General features: G+C 43.6%; 1 protein-coding gene, 1 long non-coding RNA gene and 1 pseudogene across 2 annotated transcripts; 2 read left to right on the plus strand and 1 right to left on the minus strand.

The window, feature by feature from the left end:
• Positions 1-1,068: 1,068 nt before the first annotated feature.
• LOC100139585 (upstream binding transcription factor like 1) lies at positions 1,069-2,788 on the plus strand. Its single transcript, XM_024987462.2, is given in 2 exon segments — positions 1,069-2,122; positions 2,125-2,788. Coding segments are annotated over 2 exon segments (1,227 nt in total). The 5' UTR covers positions 1,069-1,194; the 3' UTR covers positions 2,424-2,788.
• Positions 2,789-3,065: 277 nt separating this feature from the next.
• Positions 3,066-4,644, plus strand: LOC107131949 (MAU2 chromatid cohesion factor homolog; annotated as a pseudogene).
• Positions 4,645-6,328: 1,684 nt separating this feature from the next.
• On the minus strand, positions 6,329-13,164 carry LOC132344239 (uncharacterized). The gene is made up of 3 exons (XR_009493417.1): positions 10,981-13,164; positions 10,273-10,295; positions 6,329-8,333 (listed from the first exon to the last, which is right to left on the minus strand). It is a non-coding gene; the product is annotated as an uncharacterized lncRNA (long non-coding RNA).
• Between the last annotated feature and the right edge of the window lie 744 nt (positions 13,165-13,908).

Consider the following 13,908-nt stretch of genomic DNA (forward strand, 5'->3'; position numbering starts at 1 on the left):
TTGACTTAAAGCTCAACATTCAGAAAACGAAGATCATGGCATCCAGTCCCATCACTTCATGGGAAATAGATGGGGAAACAGTGGAAACAGTGTCAGACTTTATTTTGGGGGGCTCCAAAGTCACTGCAGATGGTGACTGCAGGCATGGAATTAGAAGATGCTTACTCCTTGGAACAAAAGTTATGACCAACCTGGATAGCATATTCAAAAGCAGAGACATTACTTTGCCAACAAAGGTCTGTCTAGTCAAGACTATGGTTTTTCCAGTGGTCATGTATGGATGTGAGAGTTGGACTGTGAAGAAAGCTGAGTGCTGAAGAATTGATGCTTTTGAACTGTGGTGTTGGAGAAGACTCTTGAGAGTCCTTTGGACTGCAAGGAAATCCAACCAGTCCATTCTAAAGGAGATCGGTCCTGGGTGTTCATTGGAAGGACTGATGCTAAAGCTGAAACTCCAGTACTTTGGCCACCTCATGCGAAGAGTTGACTCATTGGAAAAGACTCTGAGGCTGGGAGGGATTGGGGGCAGGAGGAGAAGGGGACGACAGAGGATGAGATGGCTGGATGGCATCACTGATTTTATGGACGTGAGTCTGGGTGAACTCCGGGAGTTGGTGATGGACAGGGAGGCCTGGTGTGCTGCGATTCATGGGGTCGCAAAGAGTCGGACATGACTGAGCGACTGAACTGACTGAGTGACTGACCATGGTATCTCAATGGTATTTTAAAGTCCTTTCCTTTTCAGGAATTTTAATTTTTTAAATTTTGTTTCATTTTCACTTATTATTTGTCCCCTGAGGGGGCAACCAATCTTTTGTTTTGTTCATTTGTATGTAAAACACCCTGTGGTAAGACTGATTGGAAGGCATGTTGGGAAAGCGCCTGAGGATTTTTAATTATGGAAAAGAAGCTTCATAATGTTCAATAAGAGTCTCAACTCAGAGGTTGGGCCAGTTTTCATTTACATTCTTAAGGGTAAATGAAAGGATAGAAAGGACATATCTCAAGCAGGGTGTGCTTCTCTCATGTATCACATAGGAGAACTTTCCTTTTCTTTCTCCACAGAAACATAGAATTGCACACTGCAAGACTTCGGAAATAACTCATCTGCTGAATTTTGAGAGTGACGAAGCTGAAGATTCTACTGAGGTGCCTGAACTGTTGGGATCACATAAGTGTCCCAAAGACCTAGAAATGGCGATGCCTGAAAGTCAAGATGACTGGTCCAAGGAAGACATTATGCAGTTACTGGAATGTATGGAGAAAAACATTCCATCCAACAACAGGCACACATTCAAAGTGACCCAGTCAGTGATGGACTGGGGTAAAGTAGCTTTTAAAGATTTTTCTGGGGAAATGTGCAAACTCAAATGGTTAGAGATTTCCTATAACTTGAGAAAGTTCCGCACTTTGAAAGAATTAATCTTGGAGGCTAAGGAAAACATTAACAATTCCAAAAGAAAAAAACACAAGAAACATCCTGATTTACCCAAGAAGCCCCTGACAGCTTACCTCCGCTTTTTTAAAGAGATGAGACCTCAGTACCTCCAAAAACACCCCAAGATGAGCAACCAGGAGCTGATCAAAGTTCTGTCTGAGGAATACAGGAAGCTGCCAGAACAGCTCAAGCTGAAATACAGTCAAGATTTCCAGAAAGAGAAACAGGAGTTTCAGGAGAAAATGACTCTGTTCAGAGAACAGCACCCTGAACTTGTCCGGAACTCCAAGAAACCTAATGTCCCCAAAGGAAGTCAAAGCAAAGTGCCAAAGAAGTTTCAGGAACATGTCCAAAAAGTGAAGCCTCCCCCAGAAAACCATTTACCCGTGAAATGGAAGTTCCACGGAGAGCCCGAGAAGCCCCCGATGAATGGCTATCACAAGTTCCACCAGGATCTCTGGTCGAGCAGGGAGCTGAAAGTGGTGCCCCCGAGGGAGCGCATGGTGGAGATCAGTAGACGCTGGCAGAGGGTTCCCCAGGACCAGAAGGAGCTTTATAAGAAGCAGGCAGAGGAACTACAGACACAGTACAAGGTGGACCTTGATCTCTGGCTCAGGACTCTGTCTCCTGAAGAATATGCTGCTTACAGAGAGGTGACCTGTGCTAAGCCTAAGAACATGAGTATGATGGGGGGCCCAACCCCAAGATTAGAAGGATGGGTCTGCAGTCCCCATCATCAGGGAATTTGCAAGGAAGGCTTAAAGAGGACCCGGTGTTTCAGGCTGCAGAGTTAGCATCATCAGACACGACTGGAGAACATTCTCCTACCTCAGGGAGATCAGAGGAAAATGAGGAAGATGCAGAGGGGGATGCCACTAACTCCTCAGACCAGTGCAGAGAAGATGTAGACTGCAAATTTGAAAGCACTGGGGATGAAGATAAAGATTGTGATGTTGAGAGTACTGTCTGTAACTCACCTTCCTAAGGGGACTCCTCTGACTCAGACTCCAAAATTATTTTTTTATCCCTTAAATGGTGGAACAGAGGACTTTGCAGCAAAACTCTAGGGAATCTAGAGTTACCAAAGGGACTGGAGTCTCCTCCTTGCCCATTTCCCTCCCTCTTTTCCTTGCTTCTTTCTTTCTTTCCTTTCCCTTCCTCCTCCATATAAAGTAGGATAGGTTGGGAAGAAGAGAACTTGAGAAGTATTCACTGCATCAGGTCCATATACATGAAAGGAGGGGATATTGCTGGGAGAATAACTGTAAATATGAACTAGCGTTGCTCCAACCTCCAATACCACCCACCCCTCCTCCTGCAAACCAGGATATATTTGAAAATCTGTTTAAGGTTAATGCCCTCTCATTATACTTTCTTTTTTTTCCCCTAAAAGTTCCTGGCTTCTTTTGTTTTTTTTTGTTTGTTTTGTTTTCATGAAAACTTGCATTTACTAAGTAGTTGCATCTTTTATAGTGTTAATTTTGTTGCTAAAAATCTTAGAGGTTTATTTTATTGTTCATAACTGTGTTTCTTGGTAAACAATTATAATACCAGAAATAATGATAATATTTATACTTGTTATACCTGAAATTTATATCATACTATGTCTTGCCATATGTCTAAAACGATGTTAAAAGTAAAGATACGTTATTGTCCTGACTGTGACTTTAAAGCTGATGCTTCAAAGCATTAAGGCAGGATTTCCCCTGATGATGCCTGGAGACTGAGTCCTAGTACCTGCTGCTCTTGAGCTTCCAGGAGCACTTCCAGCCCTGTGCATGCACTGCTTGAAGGCCATGTTCTCCTTCAAGCTACCGCAACCCACTGAAGCCCGAACACACCTGCAGCTTGGCTCCCTGCTGTTTCTTCACACTGAGAACAGAGAGCAGGCAGGTAGCCACCTGGAGAGGGCAGGCTGACATTACAGCAAAACCCGCTGTTTCAAAGATGCTAAATCTGAAGCAGCAAGGCTTTTGTCTGAATTATGCTATCAAGAGACTTCCATTGATTCAGGAAAGTCTCTGCTGTGAGAAGCAATCTAGATCTCAGGCAGACCCTGTCCTGGCACTGCCGCTTGGTCTTCCAGCTTACACGACTGCACACACTTGAGAAGGACCCCCTGTCAGCCTGCAGCCTCCTGCGTGTGGGGCTGCCTACGCCTAGGTGGTCGGATCTGAGTACACATGGGCGCCGTTCCCGCTCAGCAAGGGATGCGGCTGCTGTTGCAGGAAGTCCACCCACTGTTGAACCTCCGTGTACAGATAGTAGAGGACCTGCAAGGGAACCCCACTCAGAAAGTCTGTGTACCTTCTTCCTGGTGCTCCAGGTAGGTGCTCCTGATGCCAGGCAGGTAAAGGGCATGAGCAGCAACAGCAGTGCATCTAGACCATCTCCACATTGCACACGAAGAGATCCTGCTGATCCAGCAAACCCACCGACCTCTTCCACCCGACATCCAAGGAGCACGTGTGCGCACTTGTCAGATGGAGACTGTGATGCGCTCCTTTCAAGCCAGCTACCGAGAGAAGGTGCGGAAACACACAGACTTGTCCTCATGGCTGGAGAAGCTTAAAATGCTCGATTGCAGCCCATCCTGTCCTCCTTCCAAAAAATCCTGTGTAAGTACACCAGCACGTGTAGGCTGGGCAGAGTTTACAGGCCACTGGGCTGCAGGAGATCTCCCAGGTCTGTTGGCTGCGCCGGCACCGCGACCCCCGCCTTCCGACCCTCCTAGCCGCAGAACTCAGCTGCGTACCCTGCGGGGCCTGGCCTGTGTCTCTGCCAATGGCATGGACAGCGCTGAAGTCCAGTTCACCACAGCTTTGAGGCTCACTAATGACTGGGAGCTGTGGGCCTTCATCGTCACCAGCCTGGTGAGTGGGTATATGAAGGAGGGAAACAGACACCCAGAGGGAACTGAACAGTTCGCTGGAGAGGGTCAGTCCAGACCACAGCCTCGCTGTCAGCTCCTACTACCTCTGAGTGTGTGGCTTTTTTTTACCTGTGTGTGCTCTTCTCCTTCTTCCAGAGCCGATACAAGGAGGTCAGACACACTCTACATTATGTTTATCTCTCTATGTTTAAGCCTTTCTTTGCTTCTAGGGCATTTTGTATGTAGAGCAGTTTAAATAAGAACCTTAACATTTAACATCTGTTTTGATATTAAAGTGCTTGTAGTGACCATTCTGTTATCTGTATACATGTAAAGTTAGGGACAAGCTCTTAAATTTACAGTTAGAAATTCAGTGTGTGCCTGTGTGCTCAGCCACTTAGTTGGGTCCAACTCTTTGTGACCCTCTGGACAGTAGCCTGTGAGGGTCCTCTGGAATTTTTCAGGAAGAATACTGGAGTGGGTTGCTATTTCCTCCTTCAGGTGATCTTCCTGATCCAGAGATCGAACATTCTCCTGCATTGGCAAGTGGATTCTTTACCACTGAGCCACCTGGGAAGCCACCCCCAAAATTCAGTACTTGATATTTAATATTCCACTCTAGCTTCACAGAGGCCAACGCAAGTGTACATGCATGCGTGCATTTGTGTGAACTTTGAGCCTCCCCTTCACCTTTCAGTTATGTAAAGCTGTTGTAAATACCATCCCAATTCAGTGCCTCAAAGTTTTTTAATCATAAGAATTTAAAACAGACAGCAAGCAAGCCCCCAGGGAGCCATTACAGCTAGCCTCATACAGCTAAAGTGAAGGTGAAAATTTCTCAGTCATGTCCGACTCTTTGCGACCCCATGAACTGTAGCCCACCAAGCTCCTCTGCCCATGGAATTCTCCAGGCCAGGATACTGGAGTGGGTAGCCATTCCCTTCACTAAGTGTTTAGGAAAAACAGATAAATAAAACTTCAAAGCTTTACAGGAATGTGAGGAGGCGGCAGAAAGATTCCTGTGGGGAGGTGAACCACTGAAAGCTAGTCAGCCCCTTTGTGTGCGCCTCCCACTTCTTCCGACTGGTTGGGGTGGCCCTCAGGGCCTGCGGTTCTGGAGGTGCTGGTCCAGGAGGTGTCACGCTCTGTCACAGACCCAGAGCTGCCTCCCCCCGTTGTTGAGTCCTGACAGTCACCATGAGTGAGGCTCTGGGGTCAGCACTCCTTGTCCAACTTACTGGGAATACAGGCAGGGAAATTGGAAAGAGCTGCCTGGCGCGGTGGGTAAATCTGTTCGCTGCATGGTTTTTGTCTCCTTAAAGGGTTTTTTAAAATAAGTATTGGGTTGGCCAAAAAGTTCATTTGGGTTTTTCCACAACAGCTTATGGAAAAGCCTGAACGAATTTTTTGGCCAACCCTATATGTTTGGGATTGTTGTTGCTGTTCACTCACTGTGGTGTCCGACTCTTTGCGACCCTGTGGACTGCAGCACGCCAGGCTTCCCGGTCTTTCACTATCTTCTGGAGTTTTCTCAAATTCATGTCCATTAAGTCACGTTTGGCAAGCTGTCTTTTAATGGGTTTGTAATGTCTCATGTTTTTAGCAGCCTGTATCTGCAGCTGGTGCTTTTAATTAGGAAAAAAATTGTAAATAAAAAACATTGTTTAAAAGACATAACCATAGAACACAACTTCTCACTTGTGGATTTTTTTCTGTGTATTCCAAGTAAGATAACTTGAAGCAGCCAAAAAGTAAAGTGAAGTACTTTTTTTTTTCCCCCATCTAGATCCTTGTAGGTGCTTTTGTTATTGTGGTAAATATAAAAACACACTTTCATTCTCATGACTATGAAGAAATATCTGTACTTAAATGAATTCTAAATGGTTGAAATGCTGAATGTATTTGGAAAACCATGCTGCAAATTATATGATTTGCTTCTCTGCTCAATATGAAATTTGTGAAATTAGCGTCAAAGACATGATTATTTTTATTTCAAATAGCAGGTAATATAGGGGACTCTTGCTATTAAGATGTAGTAAGGTTTTTTGAAGAAAAGTTAAATTTTACCTAACCTCCTTCTCCTTCTGCCTCTGTAACTCAGCTTGCCCCTTGCAAAGTCTAGATCACATAGGTCACGTAGTCTCAGAAAGTGGGGACTTGCAATACTAGGAACTGGACTTTACTCACTCACCCTTGTCCTACTCTTTGCAGTCACCCAGCCCGCAATCCTGCTTAATCATGCCTGTCCAGGTCAGACATCACCCTCCCCATGCTGACCATTGTTTCCGTGTGTGAAACACCTTGTTTAAACCAGCCTATTAGCAGCTAGTGTTGCCTACTACACTCTGTCTATAAAAACTCTGTAATCCCTTTGTTCAGGGCTCAGAGCTTGGAGTGTTAACTCCTCTGTGCCCATTGGTGTAATAAACCTGAGTTTTCCAACTCTCCGAGTGTGGTGCTTGGTTTCTTGAGTGCTGGTTTCGGCAACATTTCAACATGAGCTAGAGAGTACGTTTAAAGAACCAGTATTGAAAAACTTATCAATATATATTTAGGAAGTATCTTTAGTGTTAGAAATACAATGGTGACTATGTAATTCAGTGTGGGGCAAAAATATTTAAATTAAAAGAAATGCTCTATTGTGTGATCGGAAAATGGGAACAGACATGCTCCCTGTCATACCATCCCATCCTTCATGCCCAGGTGATAATCCTAAATTAAAATAATAAAAAAGAGTAACATACCACCAGTATGATTGCAATGCCCACAATCACCCCCACACTTATAATATCTACGCTTAACAGAGCCTCCAACATACAAATACACTTAAGCTCAATGTGTGTAATCTACTTAGTTTTTGACATCCACTTTCAAATCTTGAAAACTTAAACTTTTAGACTCTAGTCCCTAACTTTTACTGCAAAACTCCTTTCCAATAAGGAGTATTTATTTATTAATTTCTTCAGGCAAAGATTTGTCCAGTGCCCCTCATGAAGCACTTTCTTTTTATTATTGTAGACAAAAAGGACCTGCTAATTCTGGATTCTCTGAAAGAAATGCTTATCCCAGTCTCCAGGTCAGTGGAGATTTCCCTGCAAATCGGTTTTCGCTCAGAGGGTGAATAGATGTGTAGGACAGAGTAGTTTTCAAGGAAGGGAGAAGGTTGGGGGCTGACCTGGATCTGGTTAGAGACCAGGTCTGTCCATCCTGTTTAAGCCCTGGGGGGCAGGAAATGGGAAGCACATGGTCATATTTTGTTGAGTCCAGCAAGCTCACAACACAGGTGAATAACCATTTCATATACTCCAGACAAATGGCTATAATGGAAGATTTCACTGTCAAGATGTTAGAAACCAACAAAAGTTGGCAGTTAGCACCTGCTTTATAATGTAGAACTAAAAAGGAGGGTCCATTACAGTAGAAAGAGCCTAAAGACAACGAAGTATTCTTTTGCAGCACTGGACAAGGGCTCCGCCAGAGAAGCAGCCCTGAGCACCCCGTCTGGGCCGTGACTCAGCCTCCTCACCTGTGGCCAGTGCAGATGAAGGGCCTGACAGGGAAAGTGCACATGCTATCATCGTACCTCCAAAGGAGGGAATGCTTGGCAACATCCACAAAACTAATACATTCCCACTGTCACAATCAAGGAACACCCCAACCCTGCCCAGAGGTCTCTCTATGTACAGAGGCGTGGTGGGGGCTGTGGTCCAGAGTTGGTAATGGTCATCCTGCTTCACACACACAAGGAGAAAGTTGTCCCTGTTGGACTCGTCCAGTATGCCATCATCCTTCCTTATCCAGGAATCCTTACAGAAGCCTACAGCCCAGTCCAAGAGCTGTCCACAAGCGTCTACCAGAACTGTTTTCTGGAGGTGAAGCTCTGGGCTCCCCATGAGGCAAAATACTTCAATGTTCCACCATCCAAAGACGCATGGAGGCTGTCATGTTCATACTTCAGACTTCTTGCATCATCGAACAACCTGATGTGCTGACTGCTTACTTCATTACTGAGTGAAAAAGTTACTGTGGAGAGATGAGAGAATATGCCAGTCAAAATTAATATTAAAATAAAATGACCTATGAGAGAGGAGGGTTTATCTAGAGTCTCATTGGGTGAAAAGTCTTAAGGTTATTAGAAAGGTAGTTTTAACTGGAAAACATTGGATTCAAACGTTGCCAGGATATCTGCCAAGGAAATAGATTATTAGTTACCATGGAAAAAACTGCTTAAAAACTCAGAGATTATAAACAATAGGGAGGTCATGTCTACTTCTGGCTGGGTACTTTTTATTCCATCTAAAAGACTGGACAACAGGCATTGACCATCTCCAAGACCATGACAATATACCTTATCTCCACCTCCATTACTTCTGCTCAAGGGAAAAAAAAATACATTGTAGAATAGAGAATTGGTGATCATTCTTCCATTTCAGTTAAATTAGCAAGTGGACATTGAGGAAACAAAACCTAAGTATGGCTTCTTAAAAGTGATTTCCTTATAGGCTTTTTTCTGCTTTTGATCTGCAGTTCCAGCCTAAGGTCTAGTCTTCCACTTCCTGACCTGGTCACCCTCCAGGCTGAAGTTTATCATGGAGCTCTGTGGGGCCCATCCACCAACCATTTGCTTTCTTGTGGTTTCCATACTTTTTTGAGGCTTATATGTTTGTTCATATTATATCAATGGGAAAACATATCATACATTCAATTGCTAAGAAACTTTCTCTATGTAACTGCACTTAAACTCTGAAACTGGAATACCCTGGATTAATAAGCAGCTTTCAGTGAACAACCCACATGGTAGGTGATGATATTTTTAGGGATCCAGGAGCCATTTTGGAGTATGTCCGTTTCTTCATTATACAAATTATTCAAATTTATAAGTAATTGATGAGGCAAGAATCGCATCAAGCACCAGCCTGGGTATATTCTGTAGAGGGTTTTAGTGATTGCAGGCTGTTCTGCACAAGCTGAGACATGAAGAGGGAAAGACTGTCTACAGAAACCAACACTGAGGGACCCTACAGGGCAGACACATCGGTGGGGTGATACTCTGGAAGCGGCTGAGCCAGTCCATCAGCCCGGCCATAGGTCATTCAGGGAGTTCTGGGAGCAGAGGCTGAGGCACGTGCAGCTGTGCTGACTCACTCCTGTAAGAGGGAGATATGGTTCATCCTTCTGCTGCCCAGGGCTTCTTAAATACAGCCTTTAGGATAAGACAGCATCCTTCAGCTCAACTTTCTTCATCTAAATCCTTTTCCCACAAGCATGGGATAGGATCAGGCTATTCTTGGGAAATTTTTTTCTCATTTTTCTCATGGTCTGTTTTCACCCCCGTTTCCCAGAGGTACTTACCTTTCTCACCTAATGCCTGGAAATACTAGGCCTTGAGCTTCAACATGTTTATGATCTTGAAATTTAAATCAGTAAAAACTGGCCTTTTGGAAAAGTCTGCATTGGGCATGGCAACATATACCTCCCTCAGCCACAGGAGCAAAATATGCTATTAATTACTTCAATTCAAGTATAACAGGAAATCATATTCAACAAAACAGACACCGATATGTGCGTGTTAAGTGAAGTGAAATGAAGTTGCTCAGAATGTCCGACTCTTTGCGACCCCATGCTCATGTTAAGTTGCGTCCAATTCTGTGTGACCCTATGGATTGTAGCCCTCCAGGCTTCTCTGTCCATGGGATTCTCCAGGCAAGAATACTGGAGTGGGTTGCCATGCCCTCTTCCAGGGGATGTTCCCAACTCAGGGATCGAACCTGCATCTCTTGTGTCTCCTGCATTGGCAGGCGGGTTCTTTACCACTAGCGCCACCTGGGGAGCCCCATAGACACATATACACACAAGCAATGTAGTATTGTCTGGCACACTATGTGTTCCCTTTGTTAAATGCAGCTCGATCTCTTACACAGCCCTCACAGTGCCATCATCAGCATTGCAAGATCAGACTTACCATTTCAGTTTGTCTCCCAATTCCTGTCAAAAATAAAATAAGGAAACATAAGACTAGACTTCTTCATAAATAGCCAACCAGTATTTGGGTTGGGGAAAACTTCAGAAAAGTTCTTATCACTACCATGAGAAAACAGTCAGGACACCCATTGTCTTTTTTCTCCCCAAAGCAAATTGGCACAGCATGTTGAGATAATCCAAATTCTCGGTAAATTAAGAAATTTGGAGGGCAATGAAGAGAGAGAAGTACAAGGGTAGTGATTGGACAACCCTCAGCTCTCTGTAAATTGATGTTTCCTAGGGCTTGTCCTAAAAGTTTAATATGCCCCAAACTAAAGGCAACTCAAACCTGGGATATTCCAACAGGAGGTGAAAACTTATGAATGTGTCTAAAATTTCCCCCATTGCCCAACTGGAGATCAAAACATTGAATGGCAGTATAAACATTGTTCCCTTCTGGTTTTTACAGAATCAAATTACAAAAGGAGATTTTGAGAAGGGAGTATTCCCTGAGGAGTCTCCATCTTCACAATTCTGCAAAGCTTGCTCAATCATGATTTGCACGAGTTGCACTTTCTCTATAGTATTGCCCACTAGGAGAGACTCCCACCTTATAATGCAAGAGATGAAAAAATAGACCCCTGGTACCATCTAATGGGCATCAAAGCTGTGAGCTTCAGACAATACATTTTCAGTCCTTGGTCCTTACCTGGAGCAGCTCCACATTTGGTTTATAGGACATTTTTCTTGAATTCTTTCTATATTACTTTCAGATCTGTCTTCTTTCCAATCAGTTCCTTTTGTTTCTTTCTGATTTGCTTACAAATCTTTTGGCCTTCTTTTATAATAAACCCTTTGTAGTAATTTTCTCCCTCCTGAAGAATTAGAGTTACCATCTGATAATCATGTCTCCATATCCATTAACGTCAAACAGTTGGGAGAGGGGTTTCAACAGCATTTAATTTGCACTGACTCATTCTGTCTCCCAAGAAGCTATGCCCATCTTAAATTCATATCTTCCCTCTTCTCAGAAATCAAACTTTTCCCTCTTTCCTTCACTTATTTTTCATGGTTTTTGACTAGGTAAAGAGTCAAACCCACCCTTTTCTCAAATAACTTCCATCCATTTCATACAGATGTTTCTGAAACATCTGGAGAAAATCTTTTCATGGGTCATTTCTTTCATATGCCTCCTATCAAATCTATCAGACCCATGCAAGCAATTGAAATCTATGGGTAATTCATACATCATGTGCATTTTCCTGATTTCAATGTTAAGTAGTAAACTGATGCCTCATCTTAAACCTGCCAAACTCCATAGCCTGCCTTCTCTCTGGGCAGCTATGTTCCATTTTATCCTCAGGGTGGGTATCCTAAGGAACGATCTTCAGATTTTCATCTACTGCCTTCAAGGAGATGTTCATCCTCCCAGTCCTTTATTTCTGCCCTCCTTTTCTCTACAAACAGGTTCTGTAAGGTCACAGGCTCCTACCTACACTGTTTAGAAGGTCATTCATCCTCATTCCATTGCATATTCCTTCCCAGCATCGATGGATTCTCTCTCTCACTCTTTATCTGATTCTCTTTATTCCTTTCCCTCCTGAGGTTTGTCTTTAACATGTCACATTTTCTGCTTACTCTCTAGATAGTGAGCTGTCACTCTTCACCATGATACTCACACCCCTTAAATTGCTGTTCAGTTTCCTTTGTATCTACCTGAGCTCAGGTACTAATCAGATTGAAAATACCTGTGGTTCTCAATAACCTGTCCCTTACTTTCTAGAATGTACAACTTATACAGAAATCTGTGCCTGAAATAACCCATAAATTTTTAAACGCCCCCTTGATCTTCAGAATGAGAACTGATCTTAAACCTGAGAAGTTTCCCCTGAGATCCTGAATCCCGGGTGTGGGGTCGTCCACGTCCGGTCATGTCCTCCATCTCAGCACTTGTGCTGCATTCTTCTAATGGATCTTTTGCTGTAGTTCCTGATCCATTAGATTCCAAAAAGTCCAAGAGGCTTGGAATTGTAGGTTGAAATGGTACATGGGATATTATTCTAAATAGTGTTCGACCCATTCTCTGAATTTTTTAGCACATGATTATTTCACCTCAAACTATTAAGGGACAAGTTTCTAGCATGTCTACTTTATCTTTTTCAAAGAGAAATGCATTCTCCTATTTACCATCCAAGCGTCAGTTTTTTGCCATATTTTTTGAGGTTTCTTTCAACATCTTGTATCTTTTCCCATAAAGATCCCATTTGGTTTGCCAGCTTCTCCTGTAAAAGAATTGAATTTTAGCACCAGAAAAGACTGAGGTTTCAGACTCCAAATGAGGGAGTGTACTAGGGAATGTCAGATACAGGAACTGGAGGAAGACTAGCAAGGCCATAACAGATCACGACATTTCCTTGTTCTTCCTCACTAATGATCAATTTCAAGAATTTCAATTTCAAGAATTTCAATTCCGCACCACAGAACCACACCAAGGGAACCATCTGTCTAGGGAAAGGAACAAGGTTTTGTTGAAGATAGCTAATTTTCAGATACTGTGGCATCTTGTAACCAGAGTTTGATTCTAGTGATGCTTGTCCCCTGTTAATTCCAATGTACTGTGTATCTTCCTTCATTGTCCAGGGTTAGGAAACCAGGATCCAATGACAAAGACTTTTTACACTTGTAGATTTTGGAGTCAAAGACTCTTCTCAAAATGAAGGCTTTACAGAACCTTGAGCATAATAACGTGTCATCCAAATAATCACGGGGGCTTCCCGGTGGCTCAGCAGTAAAGAATCCACATGCCAATGCAGGAGATGTGGGTTCAACCCCTGGGTCAGGAAGATCCCCCGGAGAAGGAAATGGCAACCCACTCCAGTATTCTTGCCTGGGAAATGCCATGGACTGAGGAGCCTGGTGGGCTACAGTCCATGACATCACAAAGAGTCAGACATGACTTTACAACAAATTGACTTCATAACCAAGCCAGTGGATACAAGTTCCATAAAGGCAGGTGGGCTGTGGCATTTTCTTCACAACTTTATCACTGCTAACTAGATTTGTACTGGCACTCAGTAAAGAGAAGTTTCAGTCATCATCATGATCATAATATCCTTTTAGTCTCTTAGGTGTACCATCCCCAAGCTTCCTAAGTGCTCTCAGAGGCCATCACTCACCTAGGATTCCTCAGCAGCCTCTGTGAGTCTTGTGCTCCTGACCTTGAGAGCAGACCAAACAGAGCAAGCTCTTGTCAGCTTCACAGAAGATCGTCTTTGTCTGCTTGTGGGTCGCACACAGGTGTTCCTCACACTTCAGGAATTGCCTGAGGTTGGCTTTTCTGACAGTGGACACCAGAGTCTTCAGAAGAAAGCTGGTTTTGAGGTTTGTCTGTTCTGATCGTTGTCTGTATACAGGACAACTGGCAGGGACTTTGGCTTGTTCCCAGAAAAGACAAAGACAGGACCTACAGAAGCTGTGCCCACAGCCTATGGTGACTGGGTCTAGAAGGAAATTCAGGCAGACAAGGCAGGTGAGCTCCTTCTGGAACGCTTCTGGGATTTCTGAGTCCATTTTCCTGAGGGAAGAACATCAGGAGTTTATTCCTTTTTCCCCAAGACATAAAGGAACAAACAAATTA

This window comes from Bos taurus, chromosome 29 (assembly GCF_002263795.3).
Source record: "Bos taurus isolate L1 Dominette 01449 registration number 42190680 breed Hereford chromosome 29, ARS-UCD2.0, whole genome shotgun sequence".
NCBI classification, from domain to species: Eukaryota; Metazoa; Chordata; class Mammalia; order Artiodactyla; family Bovidae; genus Bos; species Bos taurus.